Source organism: Geotrypetes seraphini, chromosome 2 (genome assembly GCF_902459505.1).
Source record: "Geotrypetes seraphini chromosome 2, aGeoSer1.1, whole genome shotgun sequence".
Lineage (NCBI taxonomy): Eukaryota > Metazoa > Chordata > Amphibia > Gymnophiona > Dermophiidae > Geotrypetes > Geotrypetes seraphini.
Window position 1 is genome coordinate 266,017,577 of NC_047085.1, and position 25,924 is coordinate 266,043,500.

General features: G+C 43.2%; 1 protein-coding gene across 9 annotated transcripts in view; it reads right to left on the bottom strand.

Moving 5' to 3' along the window:
- GABBR2 (gamma-aminobutyric acid type B receptor subunit 2) overlaps positions 1-25,924 on the bottom strand; it is a 1,059,696-nt gene that overhangs the window by 16,616 nt on the left and 1,017,156 nt on the right. For all 9 annotated transcript variants that reach the window (XM_033929595.1, XM_033929596.1, XM_033929597.1 and 6 more), the window contains one exon: positions 23,574-23,703. In XM_033929595.1, the coding sequence (XP_033785486.1) occupies positions 23,574-23,703 (130 nt within the window). The remainder of the gene's footprint in view (positions 1-23,573; positions 23,704-25,924) is intronic.

Genomic DNA, 25,924 nt, shown 5'->3' on the forward strand with positions numbered 1-25,924 from the left:
ATACACTACACTTCAGTAATGTCAAAATTTTCTTTCTTTTAATAGAATTGATCCCAGAAACATTCCACAAAGCTATCCAAAAGGGTTTAAGTGATATATTTATAAGAACAGTGTTGACAGTACGCACAAAAAACAGAGAACGCCACCTCAGAGTCCCCAGCCCTCCCCTGAGGTTATATAAGTTTTCAACTGAAACACACTTAGGCAGGCTGTCTCCAGCATTTCAAATTTCCCATTTTGTACTTCTTGTACTTAAACAAAAAACAAAGTATAAACTAACAAAATAAAACCTATCCTCTCGCCCAATTATTCCACCCACCCATTTATCACCCCCTTCCCCAGACCTGTAGAGCCAACGTTGAAAGCCCTTGTGGTGCAGCGGTGAACTGGGACAAGAACAATCTTCCTATGCTCATGCCCCATGCAGAGACCACAGGCACTCACAGCGTCTCTGCATGGGGAAAGACCATAGGAAGATTGTTTCTGCCCCACTGCTGAACCACAAGGGCTTTATCTTTTAGATTACTGGTGCAGTCCTTGGTTCTATCAATACTAGACTACTGCAATATCGTCTATCTGGGTGTCCCAAAGAAAATAGTGAGAAAATTAAGAATGGTACAGAACACGGCAGTTCGCTTGATATTTGGATTGAAGAAAAGCGACCATATTAGTCCCTACTACAGACAGTTGCACTGGTTGCCATTGGAGGCACGAATAATGTTTAAATTTGCTTGTACTTGTTTCAAGCAGGCCTGGGGACTAGCTCCTTCCTATCTCCTACCTCATTTCATACTATACAGCCCCACACGGACAACCAGAAACTGTAACTTATTTGCATACCCAAGGATCACTGGCTGTAAATATAAGTCCTTTTTGGATAGGGCTTTCATGTTCCAAGCAAGCAAACAGCAGTGTTGGTTAGGTAATTACATTACATTACATTAGAGACTTCTATTCTGCCTGTACCTTGCAGTTCTAAGCGGATTACAATTGAAGATGGCTGGACATTTCCAGGAAGTTACAAATTTTAAGGAAAGATACATAGAGATGCTAGAATAAGAGAAAGGTTTAGATACATAGTGGAGGCTAAGAGGGAGAATTTAAGGAAGTGGAGGCTGAGAGGGTAAATTTAAGGAAGGGGGGACATTTGAGGAAATTTGTGGGGAGGGAGGAGATTAGGGTTGGTTATAAGCAGGGAGGGGGATGTTAGGGAGGAGGGGGGATAAGCAGACAGGATAGTTTCTTTGAATAACAGAGTTTTGATTTCTTTTTGAAAAGATTTAAGGTCAATGGAGCCAGACTGACTTATGGCGCCTTTCGGAAAGAAATTAAAACCGTACTGTTTGACTGATTTATCTCCTAAACAGAAACCACACCAAATTTGTATATTCCTTCTGTCTATTTCTTGTGTAATATGTTGTACTTTCACTATTTGCATTTTGTAATTCGCTGATTGTCCATCTCTCTTCAGTGTGAACCGCCTAGAAGTCATCTGACTATGGCGGTATAGAAGAATAAAGTTATTATTTTTATTATTCAAGGTATGATCTATAGCAGTGGTTCCCAAACCTGTCCTGGGGGACCCCCAGCCAGTCAGGTTTTCAAGATATCCCTAATGAATATGCATGACAGAGATTTGCATACATGTCACTTCCATTATATGCAAATCTCTCTCATGCATATTCATTAGGGATATCGTGAAAACCTGACTGGCTGGGGGTCCCCCAGGACAGGTTTGGGAACCACTGATCTATAGGTATGGGAGATGGGAGGGAGACAACATGTTTGAGAATCAGCCAGGACAGAAGATGGAAGGGATTGCTCCTTTTCCAGCTCACCACCAGACCACCAGGGCTTACAGCAGATCCAGGAAGAGACCAGCAAGATGTCAGGGGAGGGAGGGGGGCTGGGTGCAGAGCTGGGCAGGGCACTTATATATAAACCCTTGGTTTGCATTCAAATTAATCTTTTTTCCCCTTTTAGGTGAAAAAAAGGTTACCTCGGTTGATATTCGGATGGGTTTAAATTCAAGTATAAATGATACTTACATAACTACAGTTAGTGGATATTCTACAAACAGGGGCCCTTTTGTTAAAACTTAGCATGCTAACAGACGCTAGTGAATGCTAAATGCTGTGCATCCTTTTTTATACCTATGGGCCATGAGGCACTTCACGTATGCTAATGTCTGTTAGCATATGCTAAGTTTTAGCAAAAGGGCCCATTAATGCACAAAATCTGTAACACATAACTTCAAGAGTGTGGACCTAGGATGGAATCCTGAAAACACCACCTAATATACCAAACGGAATCTCGCATGCCACCGCAAATATAACCTGAATTACTACCACATTCTCTAACAAAGATGCACCCACTTCACTTCCAAGTATATCTACACTGAAAATGCTGCAATTTAAACCACCTATGTCCACTAAGTCTGTATTTGTAAGTCGGCATGTTATGTCTATAGTGTAATTGCTGTATTCTAAACCCCTTTGTCCATGCTGTAAATGCTGTAAAGTCTGTATGTCTCACTAAAATTTGTCCTACCCATACTATGAATGTACTCCTGTAACCCGTTCTGGGCTCCTTTAGGAGGATGGGCTGAATAAATGAGTAAATAAATAAAACTTATACTTGAAGGTTGTAGAATACTATCACTATCACTTACACACTTAAGCCACTGAGCTGGCATTAAGTTTTTATGCCTAAATTTAAGTGCTTAGCTAAGGACTTATGTTAGCATTCTAAAACAGCTGTTATGTACCCAATTGCCAATCTAGAATTTGTGCTTTTTGTGCATGACCCAGCACCAAACTTTTGGGAACCTGTTATCTCCAGGTGAAAAGGTACTCAAGTTACCTTTCTGGAAATAACCAGATTTTTACTTTCTTCTGAAACTGCTGGTCATTTCCCTCCAATTGATCTCTAAAGATAAATCATTCCAGTGTGTTGGCGTGACCTCTGTGAAAGCTGGGGCTCTTAGTTGAGCTGCTTGCATCTCTGAGCTAGATGGAAACTCCTGAAACATGTATTAGTTAACTCAAAGTACACAGCTGGGGGCACTCCGGCTAAATTTGTTAAAGAAAAGCTCTGGTCCATTTCCCCATAGGTTCTGGAAGACGGCCAAATAATTAGTCCCCCAAATGAATGTTCTTCTGTCTCAAAGAAATGATCCAGTATAGTTTATACCTCTCCTAGAGCCAGCAGTCACTGTTAGACTGAAATAATTGTCTATGAAAAAGCAGGAAACTTTCAGCTTTAGCTGGCACGCTGCTTTGTTCAGTCAGCAGAGAGCTGGAGTTGGCTATCTATGACGAGAATCTTTGGGGCCTCAACAGCTTGTAACAGGTGCATCTCCTGGGGAGCTTAGGTCAGATGTTCCTGTCAAACAGATTTTATCACTCACGTATTTCCCATTTATCATTTTCTCATCTACAGTACTGTTCAAGTGCATTAATATCCTCAGGGAAACGGCTTTAGAGCTTGAGACCATGATTAATAAAATGCTGGTTTAAGCTGACACAAATGGATTGTAACATACTGTACAGAGCAGACAGATTAACAAAATAAAGGCTTGAAATACGAGTGGTGACTGAACTAGAGACTCATCACTTAAGCTCTCAGTACATACAAAAATAATTTATTTAGATTTAGCTCATGGCAAGCCCTTTAAAACATATTTTCAGACTAAGGGCCCCTTTTACAAAGCTGCAGTAGCCAGTCCTGTTGCAGCAAATGTGATGCCGCCCACAGAAACCGAATGGGCTGCACCACATTTGCCGCACCGGAACTCATTACTGTGGGCTTTATAAAAGGGTCCCTAAGCCTAAGAACACTGAGGATTGTGCAAGATCTAAGTACAAAACACTTCGGCCAATAGTCAGGAGTTACTGGACTATCCTGCAGGGCTTATTTCCCCCTTTTTATTGCTCAGTTCTCTTGCCTCTCTCAAACTTTTTCAAATCCTCCACTTCCATCCCCACCCTGCTGGATTCCTCCATCTTTCCTCTTCCTTGTATCCCCATCTCACTCTATTCACTGCTTGATTCCCTATCTTTCCATTCCTTCCTTCAGCTCACCTACCTCTTGCTTAGGTTTTGGATCCACATGCTCACCTGTGTATTATGAAAGTATTGGTTAGTTCACTCAGTGCCATGAGAGCAATGTAGAGATACTGGCACACTGCAACTCAAACTTATTCAGCTGAGAGCCGGCAGGAACCATGAGGAGGGCAGTAGGAAGGGAAGGTGGAGGGGAAGAGTAGAGGGGAAAGAATGGTGGCACGATCGAAACATTCAAGGTACTGAAGAGAATAGACTTAGTAAATAAGGACAGGTTGTTCACCCTCTCCAAGATAGGGAGAACAAGAGGGCACTCTCTAAAATTGAAAGGGAAGAGATTCCGTACAGACATAAGGAAGTTCTTCTTCACCCAGAGAGTTGTAGAAAACTGGAACGCTCATCCGGAGTCTGTCATAAGAATTGCCACTGCTGGGTCATACCAGTGGTTCATCGTGCCCAGCAGTTCGCTCCCGCGGCGGCCCCTAGGTCAAAGATCAGTGCCCCAACCAAGACCAGCCCTACCTGCGTGTGCTCCAGTTCAGCAAGAACTCGTCTAACTTTGTCTTGAATCCCTGGAGGGTGTTTTCCCCTACAACAGCCTCCAGAAGAGCTTTCCACCACTCTCTGGGTGAAAAAGTTTCCACCACTCTCTGGGTGAAAAAGAATTTCCTTACGTTTATACGGAATGTATCCCCTTTTAACTTTAGAGAGTGTCCTCTTGTTCTCGTTCTCATAGGGGAAAACACCTTCCAGGGATTCAAGACAAAGTTAGACAAGTTCCTGCTGAACCAGAACGTACGCAGGTAAGGCTAGTCTGTTAGGGCGCTGGTCTTTGACCAGAGGGCCGCCGCGGGAACGGACCTCTGGGCACAATGGACCACTGGTTTGACCCGGCAGAGGCAATTCTTATGTTCTTATGTCGCATGTGGTGAAGACAGAGGAGAATGGTACTACAGGTGAAGGAAAAGGGGGAGTGATGGCATTGGATAGTGTGGGAAAAAGAGGAGAGATTTGTTGCACTAGTTAGGAAGAAAAAGGAGACTGACACTGGACTGAGAAAGAAGTGTGAGAGTTTCAGCATTAGGAAGGGGAGCAGAAAGAGATAAAACACTACAAAGAGGAAAGAATGGTAATACCAGATTAAGGGTTGAAGTAAGTTGTCATCAGAAGTGGGGTATATACAAAGAGAGCAGCAATATAGATATTTAATACATATACAGAAGGTGCAGATGAGTTGTGACTTATTTTGGAGACAAACAGATGGCTACATCAACCTCATTAAAAGTGTTGAAGCTTTTGTGTTCAGATTCCTATAAACACATTCTAAAGGAAACTGCCTTTGTCTGGCTTTTAACCTACCAATTCATTAAGCGAGGGCCGTTTTGAGTACAAAAGGACTGACAGAGGAAGGGTAAATGAGCAGTGGCCAAGATGGTGGACGGCAGTGTGGCATCATTCTAGAACATTGGTCGCTGTTCTTCTTTCCCCAGAAAAGAATTGTTTGCCTGTTTAATTTGTAACTATGCTGCATACGAAGCGTAAGGGAAATATGAAAACCATTCTTCCGCCAGCTGTAACATTGTCTCCCTTGTAAACTTTGATTCAACAAACTCTGGATCGATTCACCACTGGAGTCCAGTCTTCTACTTGGGGTGTGGTCAACTCTCTAGGGCATGAGCTATCTTTATCACTCTAAATTGCTACTTTATCACCTTGTCCAGCTGAAGTGAGAGAAAGGGGCTCTGTACCATTGGAACTCATTCTTGGGGGAGAAGATGAAGTCTGGGGAAGTTGGAAATACAGTAATACCTTGGAATCTGAACTCCCCAGACCTCGAACAACTTGGAATCCGAACTAAAAATTCAAGCAAATTTTGCCCCAGAATCCGAACTCTGCTTTGGAATCCGAACACTCTGCACATTGTATGTGTGTGTTTGTGCCCCAGAATCTGAATGCTGCTTTGGGAATGTTTGTTAATATTTTACCTTAAAATCCAGTGTATTTCATGTTAAAATTTAAGTTTGTGGGACCCAGGAACGGGTTAATCTAGTTTCTATTATTTTCAATGGGAAAAATTGTCTTAGAACTCGAACGGGGTTCTGGAACGGATTAAGTTCGAATTCCAAGGTATCACTAAATACTTTCCCCTAAGGTGGTAACAATGGAGACCTTTCTTCAAGCTATACTGAAGCTCAAAGCAACTGCTAAGAAAACGGCTCAAGATATGACTTCACCTGTAAGTAAAGTTGACACGCTGTCTCAGTCATTTGATAAGGTTAAACAAGAATGCTTTGGAAAGATCAAAGATATACAAATTGAAATGAACAAAGTCAAAGATTCTGTTTCAGCAGTTATAAAAGAACAAAAATTAATTTCTAGAAAAATTGAACAACTGGAAAACTTCAATCAGAGATTGAATTTAAGAGTTATTAATTGTCCAAAGATATTGGGAATGACTCCTGTTGAGGTATTTAAGAAGTTTCTACAAGAAAATCTAAAGTTTTACCCAGAAACAATTCCTCCCATTACAAAGGCTTATTATTTATCAGTAACTGATAAAACAGGAGTTTACCCTGTGGATGAACAAATACCTCGTGGAACTCAGATTCCAAATCAATCACAAGGCAATGACTTGGAAAATGTATCCGATATACTAGAAAACTCTCTATTTGAAATCTCCGAACATGGAACTTTGATAGTTGGCTTTGTTTTTGAGCAAGATTTAAATGCTATTGTGAGGATTTACTTTAAGAACTTTGGAACCTTATTTTATAGGCAGCATGTTTGGTGACAAAGTCAACTCAAGAGAGAAGGAAGCAATTTTTGCTTCTTTGAGAAGGAACAAGGAAATTGGGAGCTACTTTTGTAGGGTGTGAGTTTTTTTGCCAATGACAAGAGCAACGCTAGCTGAAAATCATCAATGACTGCTATGTGATAAGTTATTCCTTGAGGCTTTTTCTCCACCAGTTTTTTAATTTAATTTAATGGGGGATCTTAGAGATAAAGCCCACCGCTGGTGAGTGACATATTTTGAATTAGTGGGGATTTAAAAATCTTTATCATATCTTCCCTCTCCCACCTTTCCTCCAAAGTTTACATACTTAGATCTTTAAGACTATCCACAAATGCTTTATGATGAAGACTACTGATCATTTTAGCAGCCATTACTTGGACTGACTCCATCATATTTATATATCTTTCTGAAGGTGTGGTCTTCAGAATTGTACACAATATTCTAAATGAGGTCTCAGCACCTCCTTTTTCCTACTGGCTGTTCCTCTTCCTCTGTACCCAAGCATCCCTCTAGCTTTTATCATCACCTTTTCTACCTGTTGGCTACCTTAAGATCATCACATACTATCCTACCCAAATCCTGCTCCTCTTTCATGCACAAAAGTTCTTCATTCCCTAATCTATACTATTCTCTCAGGTTTTTGCAGCCCAAATGCATGACCCTGCATTTTTTACCATTAAACCTTAGCTACCAAATTCCTTATGTTATCCACCCCATCAGGGATGTCTACTCTATTGCAGATTTTGGTTTCATCCGCAAAAAGGCAAAACTTACTAGAGAGCTCATTAGCAATATCACTTACAAATATATTAAAAAGAACAGGCCCAAGAACAAAACTTTGCGGCACACCAATGGTAACATTCCATTCCTCTGAGTGATCCCCATTTACCACTGCCCTCTGTTGCCTTCCACTCAACCAGTCCCATACCAAGGGTACTCAGGTTATTTATTAGACACCTATGTAGAACTAAATGCACCACATCTAGCACTCTATCCAACTCTCTGATCACCCAGTCAAAGAAATTGATCAGATCTGTCTGTCGAGATCTATTAAATTCATGTTGCCTCATGTTGCCACTGGATTCCAGAAACTTCACTATTCTCTGTTTTAAAAGTGTTTCCATCAATTCACTTATCACAGAAGTCAGACTTATTGACCTCTTTCTTATCTCCACTTTTGTGGAGAGGGACCACATTCGCCCTTCTTTAGTCCTTTGGTACCATTCCTGATTCTAGAGAAGCTCTGAAAAGGTCAGCCACCAGAACTTTCCTAAGTTCCTTCAGTACCCTCAGATGTACACTATCTGGCTCTACTGTTTTGTCCACTTATAGTTTAGCTAGCTTTTCATGAACACGTCCTCTGAACATCATCGTTCAGGGTCTACCACACCTCCATTCCTATTTGCATTTGTCTTCTGTGGTCCTGCCCCTGGCCCTTCAGCTGTGAACACAGAACAGAAATATCTGTTAAGCAATTCAACCTTATCTTTGTCAGCTTCTACATATTCTTCCCCTTCACTTTTGAGTCTCGCAATGCCACTTTTGCACTTCCTAAAAATTTCTTGTCCCTCCATTTTACTGTGTGGGCTATTATTTCTTCCATTTGCATCTTTGCTTTCCTGAATATTCTATAATTTTATCTTAACTTTTCCAGATATTTTTGCCTGACTTCCTCTTTCTACAATCTTTTGTATTTATGAAGGCTAACCTCTTTTCCTTTACCTTTTCAGCTACTGCTTTTGAGAGCCAAAGTGGCCTTCTTTTCCTCTTACGTTTACTTTCTTTTCTTACAAAATGGTTTGTTGCCCTTACAATAGCTCCTTTCAGTTCTGCCCACTGTTTTCCTCCTTTTTCCAGATGTTCCCATTCAGACAACAACTCCTTCACGTAATCTCCCATCTGAACAAAGTTTGTTTTTTTCTGAAGTCTAGAACCTTCACTATTAAACCACAATCCCCCACTATAACATCAGAAACAGTTTCCCCATTTGTAAGTCCAGTACGGTTCCATCCCACTTGGGTTCCATTACCAACTGCTGGAACAGTTCTCTCTGTAGCGAATCCAGTTTGTTGTTCATGTGCTGATATTCATCATACTTGACCTTAAATGGATGTTATACTTACGTGTTCAGTGTGCTAGCAATAGTAATAGAACCATTGAATACAGGAATAATTTTCAAAATTTTCCCCAAAACATCCTGTTGAAAATTGAACTGACTGTCTTTATTCATTCTGAGATAGATTTTTGACAGTTACTAAGAATGTATACCTTTTTCATTTTTTGGAATATTTGATTTTGCAAAGAAACAAATTCACACTGACCAGAAGACTCATCATGGCATCATATACACTTACACATAAATCATCACAGGAGTAAGAGGGTCACACACTAGGTCACAAAAATGCCTTCTGTTTACAGTACAGTAACCTGCAGTAGCCCAATTTTAATCCAATTTACTTTCAATTATTAAAGCTTGGAAGTGATTCACAAGTCAGTCAACCTCAAGCAAAGTGTGTCAGGAAGCATTAGTGGCACCACTTACATAACCACTAGCAATGCATACTTATTTCAAATTTACTTCAGAGCTTTCAACCGGTTTGTCAGGGCGCAACAAAAATATAAGGAAAAATTGATGACTCATGAATATTTTATTTCAAATGCTTTTGATAGAAACCCACTCTCACATACTCTGTACAATGTGACAGCTTCTATTACTTCCCTCTGATTCATGCCCTATTTTGTTCTGTCATGCCTGATAGAACAAGGAAGTAGAGAAAATGAGACTTTTGTCCTGAAAATTCCCTCTGTATCAGATGATAAAGTAAATAGTTCATCAACAAAGAGTGCACAAGAATTTATGTCCAGAAAATTCCCTCTGTATCAGATGATAAAGTAAATAGTGCATCAACAAAGAGTGCACAAGAATTTATGAACCTGAAGATTTCCCAGGTAGTCACTAAAAATGTTCCAGAATTTATTTTTATCCCTATAGACTTTGCCTTTCCTTGAATACTGAAATAATTTTAGAATCAGTTTTCTCTAAATAAGGACAGAGCAATGAAAATATTGTTAAGTCCAAATACTGTATCTTGCAACTGATCCCAAAATGGTCCAGGAAGAACTGACATACCGGATCAGACTTCAGGTCCATCAAACTCAATATCCTGTTTCCAACAATGACCAAAGTCATATTGTGCCTGGTAGGATCCCCCAGAGTATCATGATTCCATGTTGTTTACCTCAAGAGATAAGCAGTGGCTTTCCCCAAGTCTACCTTGATAATGTTTTATGGACTTCTCCTCAGAACCTGAGAGGACCTATTTAGCCTAGCACCATAAAATATCTAAGATAGGTAATTAGTCACATGGTGGATAAATATGTATCAGTCTACTACTAATAATTATTTCTGAAACTTTACCAGACATAAACATCAGACATAGAAGAAACAATCCCTGCTCTACAGAACTTATAACCTACAAACATACATGATAAACAAGATTTTCTATGCATAAGCCCCAGCTCTGTGAGTAATGTGGGTGCCTGAGCACCCCCAATATTTTTTTGGGACTTCATGTGACCACAAACACACTACTACTATTATTATAGTGGCTTACCAAGGGGAGCAGTTTGCCCTGGGTGCAGATCATCGGGGCTGCTCTAGTCCAGAGTCCGGTCTCTCCATGCTGCAGCCTGCACGCTGCCTTTGGTGGCCCTGTAAGCTTTCGCTCTACTGAACATCCTGCCTCTGCGGGAACAGGAAGCTGAAGCAGAGGGAAAGCTTCCAGGTCTGCCAGAGGCAGCGTGTTCAGCTCATTAATGCTAATATAATAAATCAAAAAAATCCAAATCACTATTCAATAAATTAGATTGTGCTCAGTGATATAAACATCAGGTGATGCCGCTGGAAGGCTAAAAGATGTTTATGCATTACATCATAGCACAAGCCTTCCCTACCTCCATCATGAAAACAGGAGCAAAAGTCACGTAATATAATCAAAATAATTTGATAAGAGAAAATTACTTATCAGAGATGTTGATCAATGTTCTGTAGGGAAGGCATAAAGCTATTAAAGTGCTCATTAATGCTGCCAGTGACCTGAAGTTTACAAGTGGCAAAGAGAGAGGTACAAGAAATGTTGCACCCAATTGGAGGGAGGGAGGGATAAAGGAGAAAGCCACCAAATTAGAAGGGAGGGAGGAAGGAAAAAAGAAGGACCATTAAGGAAGGGAAGGGGGAGGAGAGAGAAGCCAGATCATGGGTAAGGGAGGGAAGGGAAGCAGAGAAGAGATGGAACGGAAGATGCCAGACCATGGGGTGGGGGCTGGGACAGAAAAGAAAAGGGAAGAGTGAGGAGAAAGAGATGCTAGACCATGGGGGAGGGACAGAAGGGAAGCAGAGGAGAGAGATGCCAGAGCATGGAGAGAAGAGGAAGAAGGGTTGCTTTTCCATGGGATAGGGGTAGGGATGAAACGAGTGAGGAGAGAGAGAGATGCCAGACCATGGGGTGAGGGGAGGGATGGAGATGAGAGGAGAGGAGATAGATGTCAGTGTGAGGGGCAGGGAGGTAGAAGGAGATATGGAAGAGAAGGAGACAGAGATGCAATAATAAGGGATGAAGGGGGGGAAAGAGACAGAGATGCTAGACCAAAGAGTGGGTGGGACAGAGAGAGATGGAAGGGAAGATTGAGATACCTTACCTGGGGGGGGGGGGGGAAGAGAAGGAGAGATGGAAGGGAAGGAGACAGAGATGTCAGACCACTGGAAAGTTTACCGATTCTCCTTTGCAAGAGGTATCCAACAATTTAAACTCTCCCTTCCTTCTAAAAAAGGGATTAAAGGAGTCAAGATCTTAAGTCAATTTTTGGTCTTTAAATTCTCTCAACTCTGGAATGATCACCCCTTTTTTTAAGGAGTTGTAGTTCGTTTCAATTTTTCCGTAAATCTTTAAAAACTACTCTATTTGCCAAACATTTTGAAAATTAATTATTTTGCAATTTTGCTATTATCTTCTATTTATCATTTGTAAATCATTCCCTGTTTATTTAATTGCTGTAAACCGAGTCAAGCCATCTCAGAATGATGACTTGGTATACAAAGTTAAGCTTTAGTTTAGTTTAGTTTAGAAGGAAGAAAGGACAGGAGAGGAGAGACATGCCAGAGTATGGGAGGAGGGGGATACAGAGAAAGAAGAGAGAAAATGGACAGAGGGGTGAAGTTGGAATGAATCTTGTAAAAAGGAGAGAGGGGGAACAGATAATGTCCATTAACAATAGGTGAAACACATGTAGGGAAAATATTTGAAAGTAATCGTATGGGCCTCCTGGAATGTACTGTATAAACATTGATGGTACAGTGGAAGAAGCATATCAGTAAAAATAACCTGGTTGATCCTGCTTAGAAAATAAAGCAGAGAACCATTCTGCTGCAATGGTTAATAAAAAGAATGTTTATTAATAGTGCCAAAGCACAGGGGAAAAAAACCTTGGCTATCTTCATAGTTTGGCATAAGAAATTTAACTTAACAGGCTCTGCAACAGGGATCTGAAAGTCTCTCCTTGAGGGCCGCAATCCAGTAGGGTTTTCAGGATTTCCTCAATGAATATGCATTGAAAGCAGTGCATGCAAATAGATCTCATGCATATTCATTGGGGAAATCCTGAAAACCCAACTGGATTACGGCCCTCGAGGAGGGACTTTGAGACCCCCTACTCCATACCCATGTTAGATTCCGTCATTTATCTTTGCATATTTGTATTCAGACAACAGAAAAGACCACCTTTCAGGCTCTACACCCATGGTGGAATCCTGAAGCAGTACGGAAAGACAGCTTCAGTATGGATCAATGCTGGTTAAGCATGTTGAAAGGATAAACCAGAAAATCATTCATGTACCATTTGGTTTTGTATTATCTAAAAACATGGTAAGGAATCTAACTTGACAGGCTCTACACCCATGTTAGATTCCCCCACTAGTCTCTGCGTGAATGAGTCCAGACCATTCATACATCGGGAAACAAGAGATGAGCAGTAGAGAATGACACGGGGAAAAAATCTGTCCCCGTCACCGCCCCGTCACCGGCCCACCATCCTCTGCACTGCCCCGTCACCGCCGTTCCCTTCACCGCCCCGTCACCGTCACCGCCATCCCTTTCACCGCCCCGTCACCGCCACTGCCATCCCATTCACCGCCCCATCACCGTCCCCGCTGCATCCATATAAGCCTTAGTACTGTAATATTTAGCTTATTCCTTTCTTATAAATCAAAGTTCCTGCTGCTGAACTAGAGAAAGAGATGTTCAGCTGGCAGGGCTTTGTTTATAAATTTTTATCAACACAACTAATATACTATTTTATCCTAAAGCAAAAAATAAATATAATTTTTTTTTCTACCTTTGTTGTCTGGTTTCTACTTTCCACATCTTCTCATTGAATTCCTTCCATCCATTGTGTGTCTTCTCTCTGCGTCTTCCATTTGCTGTTACTGTGCCTCTCCCTTAACCCCCCCCCCCAAATTGGTCTAGCACCCATCTTCTTCCCTCCGCTCCCGCATAGTCTGGCATCTGTCTTCTTCCCACTCTGTCTTCCACATTTCCCTTGGGGGTCTGTTCCTCTCCATCCTCCTTCAATGTCTGTTCTATTCCTTTCCACCACCACCCTTCCCTCCCTCCTTTACCATCTGTTCCTTTCTACTACCCTTCAGCTCCTCTCGCGTGGCCTATCTACCTTCCTTCCTCTTATTTTCATGGCACGTTACAATGTAATTTGTGCAAGCCACTGAAGCCTGCAAGCTCGGTCCCTGTCCCATCCCCACAAACCATCTCGCTTCTGTGCTCCTATTTTCTCCATTTCTAATATCTCCCCTATGTATCTGTCATTGCCCCCCCTGTGTCCATATACCATCCCCATGGCATGTCCCCTTTATGTCTCTGTCCCTATGCCCCATGCACATAATTTCCCCTCTTTCTGTTACCTTCCTGTGTCCAGATTTCCCCTATCTTCCTCTTCCATACCAGTGTGTCTCTTCTTTTCAACCCCATCTAGCTTTTTTTCCCTCTTTCTTCCCCCCCCCTGCTTCTAGCATCTGGCTCACCTGCCAGTCCTTCCCTTTCTTTCCTGCTGTGGGTTTTTCTTTCCGACTTCATCCCCTTGGCCCAGAATCCTTTTCCCTTTCACTCCCTCCTTTCAATTTGAGCCGGGAACACTAGCGATCGCACGGTCCCCGCAGCCACTACCTGCCTGCCCAATCGATCCTAGTGTTTAGCCAGCTCTCCCCCTTCTCCTCACCTTAGTTTATAGGTTTTCTTTTTCGGCGACCTGCACGCTTTCCCAAAGAGCCGCGCACGCGCGGCTGCTCAGTGTTCAATCTTCTGCTCTGCTGCAACTTCCTGTTTCCGGTTGCGTCAGAGCAGAAGATCGAAACTGAGCAGCAGCGGGTGCGCGGCTCTTTGGGAAAGCGTGCAGGTCGCCGAAAAAGAAAACCTATAAACTAAGGTGAGGAGAAGGGAGAGAGCTGGCTAAACACTAGAATCGATTGGGCAGGCGGGTGTGAGCTGCGGGGACCGCGCGATCCTTCATGCCTCACTGCGGGGACAAGACCATTCACCGCCCCGCGGGCGGTGAATGGCCTTGTCCCCATCGCCGCTGCGACTGCTAGTTTTCTTCCCCGTTTTCGGCGGGTGACCCGCGGCTAAAATGCGGTGGCCGCGGGTAAACCGCCACTGTGTCATTCTCTAATGAGCAGTCAGACATTTGAAGTGCAGACAATGATGCTTCAATATAATGCTCGATGCAATAAGGGTTGGATTGGGAGTGTCGGTGTCCTCTGGATACAGACCGACTCTTGAAGAACAGCTGTTCACTTCGAAGTAGGAGATCAATGCGATGAGGTATCTTGGCATCATGCTTTGAAGTAGTGGATCAATGCATCGGTGGAAAATGTTGATGAGTTAAAACGTCGATGCAAAGATAGATCGATCGTCGAGAATGAGAGTGATGATGCCTTGCAGAAGATCTATGATAAGTAGCTCGATGCTCCAATGGACAGATGAAAACGGTACCATGAGACCTCATAGTGGTATGCTTAGGATGGCCAGTACCAAGGGAATCACTTTGGAGTTTTTTTTTTTACTGAACTCCCCTTGGAAGAACTCGAGTTTTTCCCTGAAAGCATGCACTGGTACCAATGACTGAACAGCTGGTACCATCGGTGCAGCAGGTTGTCTTGGAATAAAAGAAACATCGAGTTTCTCCTTGAAAGCATGCACCGGTACCGATGGCTCAACAGCCGGTACCAACGGTGCAGAAGGTTGTCTCAGATTGGATGACCTCGATGAGGATGCATCCCGTGAAGGAGAGAAACCTACAAGGGTGGAGAATGATAGCATCGCTGTTCGGTCTGCATCAAGGGGCTTGATGCTTTTGAGACCTGTGATGCTGTTCATTAATGAAGAGGAGGCACCATGACCATGTAACATCAAGTGGTATCGTAGGTGCCACAGGCGTCGAAGTGTGAAAGCCTGAAAAGGCAATGCGCTTTAGAAATGACAACATGTATCGCCCATGAAGCCATGCATCAAATGGACTCAATGCTTAACTGGCAGGGCATTCTCCACTGCAATGCATCTGCATTGACATGGTAGAAACATTGGTTACAGAAAGACATGCGTCAACTGGAGTCGATGCTAATATGCCGTTGATGCAAGTAGATGGAGGTATCGATGTCTATCCTTTTACTTTTCTAGAGTACTTATTTTTGAAAAGAAAAGAAAGAACAGCAACTAGAAATAGTTGAAAAAGTTTATAAGAAAAAGTTTATAAGGCAACTTGATGGAGACACATGAGATACATCTTCATGCCGCAGAAAATGAAAAACCGATGACCTTAGAAACATAGAAACATAGAAACATAGAAAGATGATGGCAGAAAAGGGCTACAGCCCATCAAGTCTGCCCACTCTACTGACCCACCCCATTAAGTCTGAGTGCATATGACTTAGTTCCTTAGCTCGACCTTCGTAGGGATCCCACGTGGATGTCCCATTTATTCTTAAAGTCGAGCACGCTGGTGACCTTGATCACTTGCACCGGAAGTTTGTTCCAATGATCCACCACCCTTTCTGTGAAGAAATACTTCCTGGTGTCACTACTAAATTTCCCTCCTCTAAGTTTAAGCGGGTGCCCCCTTGTGACCGAGGGTCCCTTGGGAACGAATATGTCGTCTTCCAGCTCTACCCGACCTGTGACGTATTTAAATGTCTCAATCATGTCACCCCTTTCCCTGCGTTCCTCTAGAGTATAGAGCTGCAATTTGCCCAGTCTTTCTTCGTATGAGAGACCCTTGAGTCCGGAGACCATTCTAGTGGCCATCCGCTGGACCGACTCGGCTCGAAGCACATCTTTACGGTAATGTGGCCTCCAGAATTGCACACAGTACTCCAGATGAGGTCTCACCATGGCTCTGTACAGTGGCATTATGACTTCAGGTTTGCGGCTGACGAAGCTTCTCTTGATACATCCCATCATTTGCTTTGCCTTGGACGAGGCCTTCTCTACTTGTTTGGCAGCCTTCATGTCTGCACTGATGATTATTCCCAAGTCCCGTTCTTCTGAAGTCCTAGCTAGTGCTTCTCCATTCAAGGTGTATGTTCTGCATGGATTTCTGCTGCCGAGATGCATGACCTTACACTTCTTAGCGTTGAAGCCCAGCTGCCATGTCGAGGACCAGTTTTCCAACGTGATCAGATCCTGCGTCATATTGTCCTTGAGATTGCTTTCACTTACTATGTTACACAGTTTGGCGTCGTCGGCGAACAGTGCTACTTTTCCCTGAAGCCCCCGGGTCAAGTCCCTTATGAATATGTTGAAAAGGGACGGTCCCAGTACTGATCCCTGCGGCACTCCGCTAGTCACCTCCGATGTCTCAGAGAGGGTGCCGTTGACCACCACCCTCTGAAGTCTTCCACTCAGCCAATCATTGACCCATGCAGTTAGTTTCTCACCCAACCCCATTGATTTCATCTTGTTTAATAGTCTACGGTGTGGGACACTGTCAAAAGCTTTACTGAAATCCAAGTACACTATGTCCAGAGACTCTCCCGAGTCTAGTTTTCCTGTCACCCAGTCAAAGAAGCTGATGAGATTGGATTGGCATGACCTGCCCCTAGTGAATCCATGTTGACAGGGATCCCTTGCGAGCTGGCGTCGGGCATGAAGGCACTTGAACATGTGTGGTGCAGGCAGTCTAAAAACTTGTTAAAGCTTAAAGTGATTCTACACTTTTCACTGTCTGTGCTGGAGCTCCGTGGATGACATCACCCACATGTGAGAATATGTTGCCTGCTTGTCTAAGGACAAAGCTTAGGTGCATAGCCATATTCTGAGCACAGCTATAAATTCGTTAAGAAAGGATATGCTTCGAATAGCAAGGGGAAGGGAATTCCATTAGAAAGGGCCTGTAAAATAGAATGCTTGGTGACGTGTAGACTCAAGTTGTACCTGTCATGGTCCAGGAAGGACCAGACGAAAGTCGTTCAGTGAGCACAGAAATTGGAATGGACTGTAAGGAATAGTTAAGGCAGACAAGACAATCTGGGGTCCCAAACCAATATGCTCTAAAAGTCATATGAAGAACTTTATGATTCACTGTCTGACTGGAAGCCAATGGTGATATTTCCAAAGACTAGAAACTGTGTCATATCTCCTGGAGAAGGACACAGAGAAAAGTGACTTGCCAGATGACTGGATTTTACAAGGAAGAATGTAGGGAGTGAGAAGAGAAATAATATGGAGCTCTAAGGTGAATAGATTTGTTGGTGCACAATAGATGTTTGAATGGCCTGTGGAAGCAAATGTTTTTTGAGAAGAAGGGTTACTTGGTTATAGTGACATTGATGAATGGTAAGTTATGAAGCTACATTTTGAATACACTGCAATAAAGAAAGATGATTCCAAGGGAGATCTGAAAGGAGAAGGATGAGCATTTTGGAAGCAAGCTGAGAAAGGAAGAAATGACACATTTGACAAACTGACATTGACAGAGGCAGCTGGCACCTTATAGAATAACCAAATTATTGAGTCATGAGATTTTGTGGACCAGAGTCCACTTGAATTTTAACAAGCTGGAGCTGGTTTGGAGTGCCTATTTTGTAAAGACGCAAAGGTAATATAAGCACCATTATAATGCTTTGACCCCTAAAGGTTCAAGCTTAAAAAGGGAATTTAGCTGGCTAGATTCTTGCATAAAATCATAAGAACATAAGAATTGCCACTGCTGGGTCAGACCAGTGGTCCATCATGCGGCGGCCCTCTGGTCAAAGACAAGCGCCCTAATTGAGACTGGCCCTACCTGCGCACGTTCCGGTTCAGCAGGAACTTGTCTAACTTCGTCTTTGAATCCCTGGAGGGTGTTTTCTCCTATAAAAGACTCCGGAAGAGCGTTCCAGTTTTCTACCACTCTCTGGGTGAAGAAGAACTTCCTTACGTTTGTACGGAATCTATCCCCTTTTAACTTTAGAGAGTGCCCTCTCGTTCTCCGTACCTTGAAGAGGGTGAACAACCTGTCCTTATCTACTAAGTCTATTCCCTTCAGTACCTTGAATGCTTCAATCATGTCGCCTCTCAATCTCCTCTGTTTGAGGGAAAAAAGGCCCAGTTTCTCCAATCTCTCACTGTATGGCAGCTTCTCCAGCCCTTTAACCATTTTGGTTGCTCTTCTCTGGACCCTTTTGAGTAGTACTGTGTCCTTCTTCATTTACGGCGACCAGTGCTGGACGCAGTACTCCAGGTGAGGGCTTTCCATGGCCCGGTACAGCGGCATGATAACCTTCTCCGATCTGTTCGTGATCCCCTTCTTTATCATTCCTAGCATTTTGTTCACCCTTTTCGCTGCGGCGGCACATTGCACGCACAGCTTCATTGACTTGTTGATCAGAACTCCCAAGTCTCTTTCCTGGGAGGTCTCTCCAAGTACCGCCCCGGACATCCTGTATTCGTGCATGAGATTTTTGTTACCGACATGCATCACTTTACATTTATCTACGTTGAACCTCATCTGCCATGTCGATGCCCATTTCTCGAAGCTGATTATGTCACGTTGGAGATTTTCGCAATCCTCCTGCGTCTTCACTACTCTGAATAACTTTGTATCGTCCACAAATTTAATCACCTCACTTGTCGTACCTATGTCCAGATTGTTTATAAAGATATGGAAGAGCATGGGTCCAAGCACTGAGCCCTGTGGCACCCCACTGGTGACGCTCTTCCAGACCGAGTATTGCCCATTTACCCCCACTCTCTGTTTCCTATGCTTCAGCCAGTTTTTAATCCATGTGAATATTTCACCCTCTATTCCATGGCTTGCAATTTTCCGAAGTAGTCGTTCATGCGGAACCTTGTCAAACGGCTTCTGAAAATCCAGATATACAATGTCGATCGGGTCGCCCTTGTCTAGCTGCCTGTTTACTCCCTTGAAGAAGTACAGCAAGTTCGTCAAACAAGATCTGCCTTTGCTGGAACCGTGCTGGCTGGTCCTCATCAGTCTGTGTCCGTTAAGGTGATCAATGATGCGGTCCTTTATCAGCGCCTCTACCATCTTTCCCGGTACCAAGGTCAGACTCACCGGTCTGTAGTTACCCGGATTCCCCCCTCAAACCTTTCTTGAAGATCGGCGTAACATTTGCCACCTTCCAGTCCTCCAGAATCTTTCCCGATTTGATCGACAGATTGGCTATTAGATGAAGCAGTTCAGCTATGGTCCCTTTCAGTTCCTTGATGACCCATGGATGGATGCCATCCGGTCCCTGGGATTTATCGCTCTTTAGTCTATCAATCTGCCTGCATACCTCATCTAGACTGACCGTCAATCCTGTCAGTTTCTCTTCTTCATTTCTAGCATATAGCCTAGTGGGTTCCGGTATGATGTGTACATCTTCTTTGATAAATACAGACGCAAAAAATGTGTTCAGTTTGTAGGTGATTTCTTTATCTTCCTTTAGCACTCCTTTTATTCCACGATCATCCAACGGCCCCACCGCATCCTTTGCCGGTCGTTTCCCCTTAATATATCGAAAGAACGGCTTGAAGTTTTTCGCCTCCTTGGCTATTTTTTCCTCGTAGTCTCTTTTGGCCCCTTTCACCGCCTTGAATATAAAGGGTTATAGATCCGATATTCTGCCATTCTGTGGTACAGCTAAAGCAGCTTACATATTATATTCAAGTACTTTCTCTGTCCCTAGTGGGCTTACAATCTAAGGGGTCATTTTACTGAGGTATGCTAACAGATTTACGAATGTATTAATTGTCACACAGCCCAGTGTCCCTGCCGGTCACTTTTTCAACCTTTTGAGTGCAGGCAGAAAGCAGGAGCCTCTGCTTGGGTTGTATGGAGCTGCTTCTGCTGTGAGAAGAGCAGAAAAAGGTCAGGATAAGGGAAGCAAGCAGACGGAGAGGGCAAGCCAGCAGGACATAGGAGAGACAGCCTGCAGAACAGAAGGGCTAGGTGCAGAAAGACAGCTGCCATTTGGGTAAAAGCTGTGCAGCTAATGGTGGTGTATTGGCTGCCAGCAGCAAGTGCCCAGAGCATCGATGACCCAACAGAAATTTCAGGAACAAAAAGAAAATCCAGCTCAAGCATGGAAAGAGATTTCACTACCTCCAACCTGTAAAATAACACTTCCCTGCTTTGTTACAGCCCTTTAATGAGCCCACAGCCACTTAATCAACCAATACTACTGGCAGCCCTTTATCAAACCTAGAGATGCAAAAACATTGAGTGGATAAAGCCAACTGTGGTAAGAGTCCAACATCCCTACTGAAATTTGAATAACTGACAATATGAAAAAAAACATTCCCAAAACATTGACACCCATTACCACCATACTCCAGCCAATGAGATACGTTGCCACACTAGCAGGTGTTCTGGGCAGATTGGGGGTGGGGCCTTCCTTGAGTAATTCTGATGATGCAACTCACTGACTGAAAATACTCTCCAGTGAGGCATAAAGGCTCTGGAGCACCTCAGCTGTAGCATTAATATGCTCTTTCCCAATGTGGTGCATTGGGAGTTTGGTGCTCCAGGCAACTGTCTGCCTTTGTTGATAATAATGAACCCCATGCCACTCCTACATATTTGTTGTCCCACAATTCCCCACTTTATACCTCCCCCTCACAGACACATCCAATGCATACTCAACAACCACACCAGAGTACCCCCAACCCATCTTCCTCCCTCAAACACACACACACACACACACACACACTCTCACTCATTATATACCTCCTGGTTTATTATGCATGTTAGAGGTCATTTTATAAGGTCATCTTGCAGGTATATGGCTAGTTTGCATGTAGATGGTATTTTATAACATACTGACCAGCATGATATGATACAAGACTTGTACAAATGATTATCGACTGTCTTTTCTACTGTGCTCTCAGATGCCTGCGCTGGAGAATCATCCAAGATATCTACCCAGCTTTTTGCAGAAGAGAGGTATCTTTCATCGAGCTCAGTTTGATTTTTGACTTTAAAAGTGCTATTGTGCTATTATTATGTGCAAATTTGTTTTGTTGCAAAGTGCTTTCATGCAAATCAACAAAATAACAAGAACCAGCACTTATCTTTAAATAACTCGAGCGCCGGTATCTCTGTTGTAGAATATAGGATTCTTGTTGCCCAACGGAGACCCGTTTCACCTTTTTACGGCTGAACTAAATTGCCACTCTTAACAGATTAGCATTCACACTCTTACTTATCTTTTCTCTTTTTTTGGTTTGTCTCACAGTTGTATGTATGTGGTAGCTTTTAAATAAGTCCGCCTTTTGCGTTCCAACTCCATTTTCTCTTAAAAGAGCTTATGTCACAAAACTGTTATCCTACCAAGCAGATCACTTAAGCTGGGAACTACTCCCCATCATAAGTTTATGCTGAATCAGAACATATGCGAGTAGGGCTAGTCTCAGTTATGGCGCTGGTCTTTGACCAGAGGGCCGCCGCATGAGCGGACTGCTGGGCACGATGGACCACCGGTCCGACCCAGCAGCGGCAATTCTTATGTTCTTATGTTATGTTCTTATAGAATCCTCATCATCATACATGCATTTCAGGAGAAGCTTAAAACATACCTGTTCAATAAGTTCCTAGCGAGCACTAATCCGGTACTCTCTCCATGACTTTCTCTGGCTCATTGCTCCCCCCAAATGACTGTAACTGCTCCTTGCGCAGATACATGTAATACTTTTATGCCCTAAAAGCCCCCCTGCCCCGCTACCTGTACTTAGCCTGTAGCCAGTTAGCTCTTTTGTAATCCGCCTTAAACTGCAAGGTATAGGCGGAATAGAAGTCCCTAATGTAATGTAATGTACTTGTGAACCCCCATCTACAAAGTCAATTGTAACACAGGCAGTTTGCCCACTGATGTTTCATGTTAATTACTGGGATTGTATCCGATGCAGAACTTGTCTTGCTCCTAGACTGATTGTATTTGTACCCTCACCACCTACCGTATTTTTCTCTCCATAAGACGCACCTGACCATAAGATGCACCCTAGATTTAGAGGAGGAAAACAAGAAAAAAACATTCTGAACCAAATTCTCCCTGCCAGGCTCTGCACCCAACCCCACACTCCTTGCTAGGCTCTGCACCCTGTCCCCCCTCCCTGCCAGGCTCTGTACCCTGTCCCCCCTTCTGGTGATCTAGTGGTAGGCCAGGACAAGGCACAGGGCGGGCAGGCCTAGTGGCAGGCAGGCAGGCAGGCAGGCCTAGTGGCCTAGTGACAGGTAGGCAGGCCCCATACCCCCTACATACCCCCAGTACCTTAAATCATCCCCCATCCCCCACGTGCCCCCCAGTACCTTAAATTAACCCTCTACATATCCCCAGTACTTTTTAATCATAACCCCCGTGCCTTTTTTTTTTATACTGTGTACCTTTTTTAATTCTTCCCTTCCTCCCTCGATGGCTCCTTACTATTTCTGGGCAGCAGGCGCCTGAGCCAGGAGTGCGGACATCAGGACCAAGCTTTACACGCTCCCGCGGGGGTTGTTTTAAAAAGGTGGTCTGGCGGTGATGTTTAAAAAGTGGTGCGGCGTGGGGGTGGTGGCATTTAAAAAGTAGTATGGCTGGTGTGCGGGGGGGGGGCGTGTTCTGCAGCTGTACGGGGGATACAAATTTTGCATCTTCGCTTCATAAGACACACCGAGATTTCCACCCACTTTTGGGTGGAAAAAAGTGCATCTTATGGAGCGAAAAATACGGTATGTACAGTCTTTAGATAATTTTTGTTAACCACATCGAACTTCATGGTGTATTGTGGTATAAAAATAAAATGTTATGTTACTAATAAAAAGAATATTGGACAATTGTAACGATTTTAGGTAATAAAGATGTTGGTACAATGGACCAACATAAACCAACTACTTTTAAAATAATGTTATAAACTGGTGGCATTACCAGACATTTGGGAAAATTAGATATTTTTGTGTACAAGAGGATTTGAGCATTGTTCCTAGGTAGTAATCTAGCAACATCATAAATATCCCCCAGAAAAGCAAGAACAATGGGCCTTATTCAGAAAAGGTTTTTGTTCAGGAGCACGAAGTTCCAAATATCCTTTTTGAATATGGCTCAATGTCCTGTACCTACATATCAAGTCATATAATAACAGCACTGATCAACATGTTGCATACTTAAAAGGATAACACAACAAGCCAAGTTTTACCTTTACTCTCTGTAAAGTTTCGTATACTGAGGATATCATTGAGATCCTGGTAGTGGTTTTGTTTAATGTACGTTGTCTTCTCTGGTGTGTCCTGCAGTTGCATAGTAACCTCTTCTAAGTCTTTGTCCAGCTGTAAAACATCAACAACCCATTCGTTATTCAGTCCCTGAAGCACTGGTTACCGGCTACGAAACGATCTGGCCTGTTTGTGTTCAGTGGTTACCACCATTAATCATTCTGAGCTATTTTTTTGCTCCCACCTGCTAACTTTAAACTTCTGCGAAAGTTTTTTTGCCTATGATGGTTGGGTGGAAGAATGTGGGTTCACCTCTCCGTTTGTTTGAGGCTTTTCTTTCGCTTAAGTAATAAGCAAGCTTTCTTGGCTTGTGGTGCTTTTGTTTTGGAGTGATATTTTTGAATTTTTATATTATACTTCCTTCCATTCCTCCCTGTTTTTTGTGGTTGTATACCCATAAATCAGTACACAGTATTACTATCGTGCATCACCCCCTTAAACTAGGGCTAGTCTAAGTGTGTTAGGTACCCTAAGCAAACCTTCAGTCTTGCACCTTCTTCTCCCCCTATCAATATTTTAGACCTTTCTACCCTCCTCAATCATCATGACTGCCTTACCACCACCCCTCTCAGAAAAATCAGGGTAAATAGGCTATTTCAAAACTGCACACCATCCCTGCTGGGGGTTTGTTGTTTTTTTTTTTTTTAAATCTTGAGCTGGGGTGGTTGTCAGGATCTATTATTTTTCTTTGACTGCAGGAGCTCTTTGGGTCCTCCAGACATTAATCTCCTAAGTATCTGCCAAGTCCTGCCTAATGTTTAGAACTGAGTCATAGCCAAAAATAAAACTGGGTTATTTGTGGTGTGTATACTGTACACTATATTGTTCAACTCCTCTCTCCTTTGAAATCATGGACTTTTCTGCCTACAATAAAAAAATGGGGAATGGAAAATTTACACTGTAAATTTGGCTTGTATTTTGAAAGTTATGCCTACTTCAACAGGTATATTTACACCAGATTTAAAGAGAGTGTCATTTTGAAGATTTGGGAGAGGGAGGGGAAGCAAGGCTGAAATTATTGAAAAACTGAACTACTATACTGCATAATGACTGTTGATCTGTATTTCTCTTACCCCCTCCCCTTTTTACTAAGCCATGGTAGAGGAATTCTATGAGTGTCAGGCCATGGTAGAAACCTACCGTGGCTTAGTTAAAAAAAAAAAAAAAAAAAGGGGGAGGGGGAGTTAATTTGTTCAATAAAATTTGTTTAGACATAAAGACAGCACCATTTTTTCTACCCTGCAAAGCCCATCTTTTGCTAGCCTATATTTACAAAAAGATCAAGCTACTCCAATGCATATCTTCATGATTGTTTAAAGGGAAAGTTATCAATTATGGCTACTGTTAAAATGGGTTATTTAATTTTTTTCAATAAGTCCCTGTGCCAAATAGCATAGTAAAATAACCCATCTTAACAGCAGCCCTCATTGATAACTTGACCCCTTAGCGCTCAGCACTTTAAGTTTGGAAGGTCCTAAATACAGTATTTGCAAGACCTTTTGAAAATATATGAATCCTCAAGGTTTTTTTTACTTGTGCAAATAAATTAAGAGGCTCATAATCGAAAATAAAATACATCTAAAAACCCACCTAAATCAGCACTTGAATGATCAAAAAGACAGGTCATCCAAGTATCGATAATCGAAATGGGTTTTAGATGTATCTAAAAGCAGTTTAGGCCTTCTGACTGCCGCTGTGCGCCCAGAGTAAAAAGAGGCGTTTTTCGAGGAGCGGTTAGGGTAGGAGGTAGGCGGGATGTGGGCCAACCTAGACTTAGTGGTCCATCAGGGATAACTGAAAATTTAATAAGGTTGCCTGGACGGAACTTATACATTTTGACTTGGACCAAGTCAAAACGTATAAGTTCTGGATCGGGCCGCTGAGCTGACTGCAGCTGCCGCGATCAGCTCAGCTTCCCAGGCAACCCATCCCCACCGCTCCTGTAATGATCATGGCAGGAGGGATGCCCCCGCCCTCCTGCCAGAACCTGCTGTAACCCCCCCTGAAAGTTTGCCAGCAGGAGAGATGCCCAGTCCCTCCTTCCGGACACCCCAAAACCCCTTCCCCCCACAAGCATCGCTGGCAGGAGAGAGGCCCAATCTCTCCTGCCAATACTCTCCCTCCTGAATGTTCGCCAGCAGGAGGGATGCCCAGTCCCTCCTGCCGACACCCCCACCACCCCACAGGTAGCCCACCCGGACCCCCTAACCTTTTTTAGATGGCTGGCCAGATGGGTTCTCTCTGCATCCAGCTGGCAGGCCCGCCTTCACTGGAA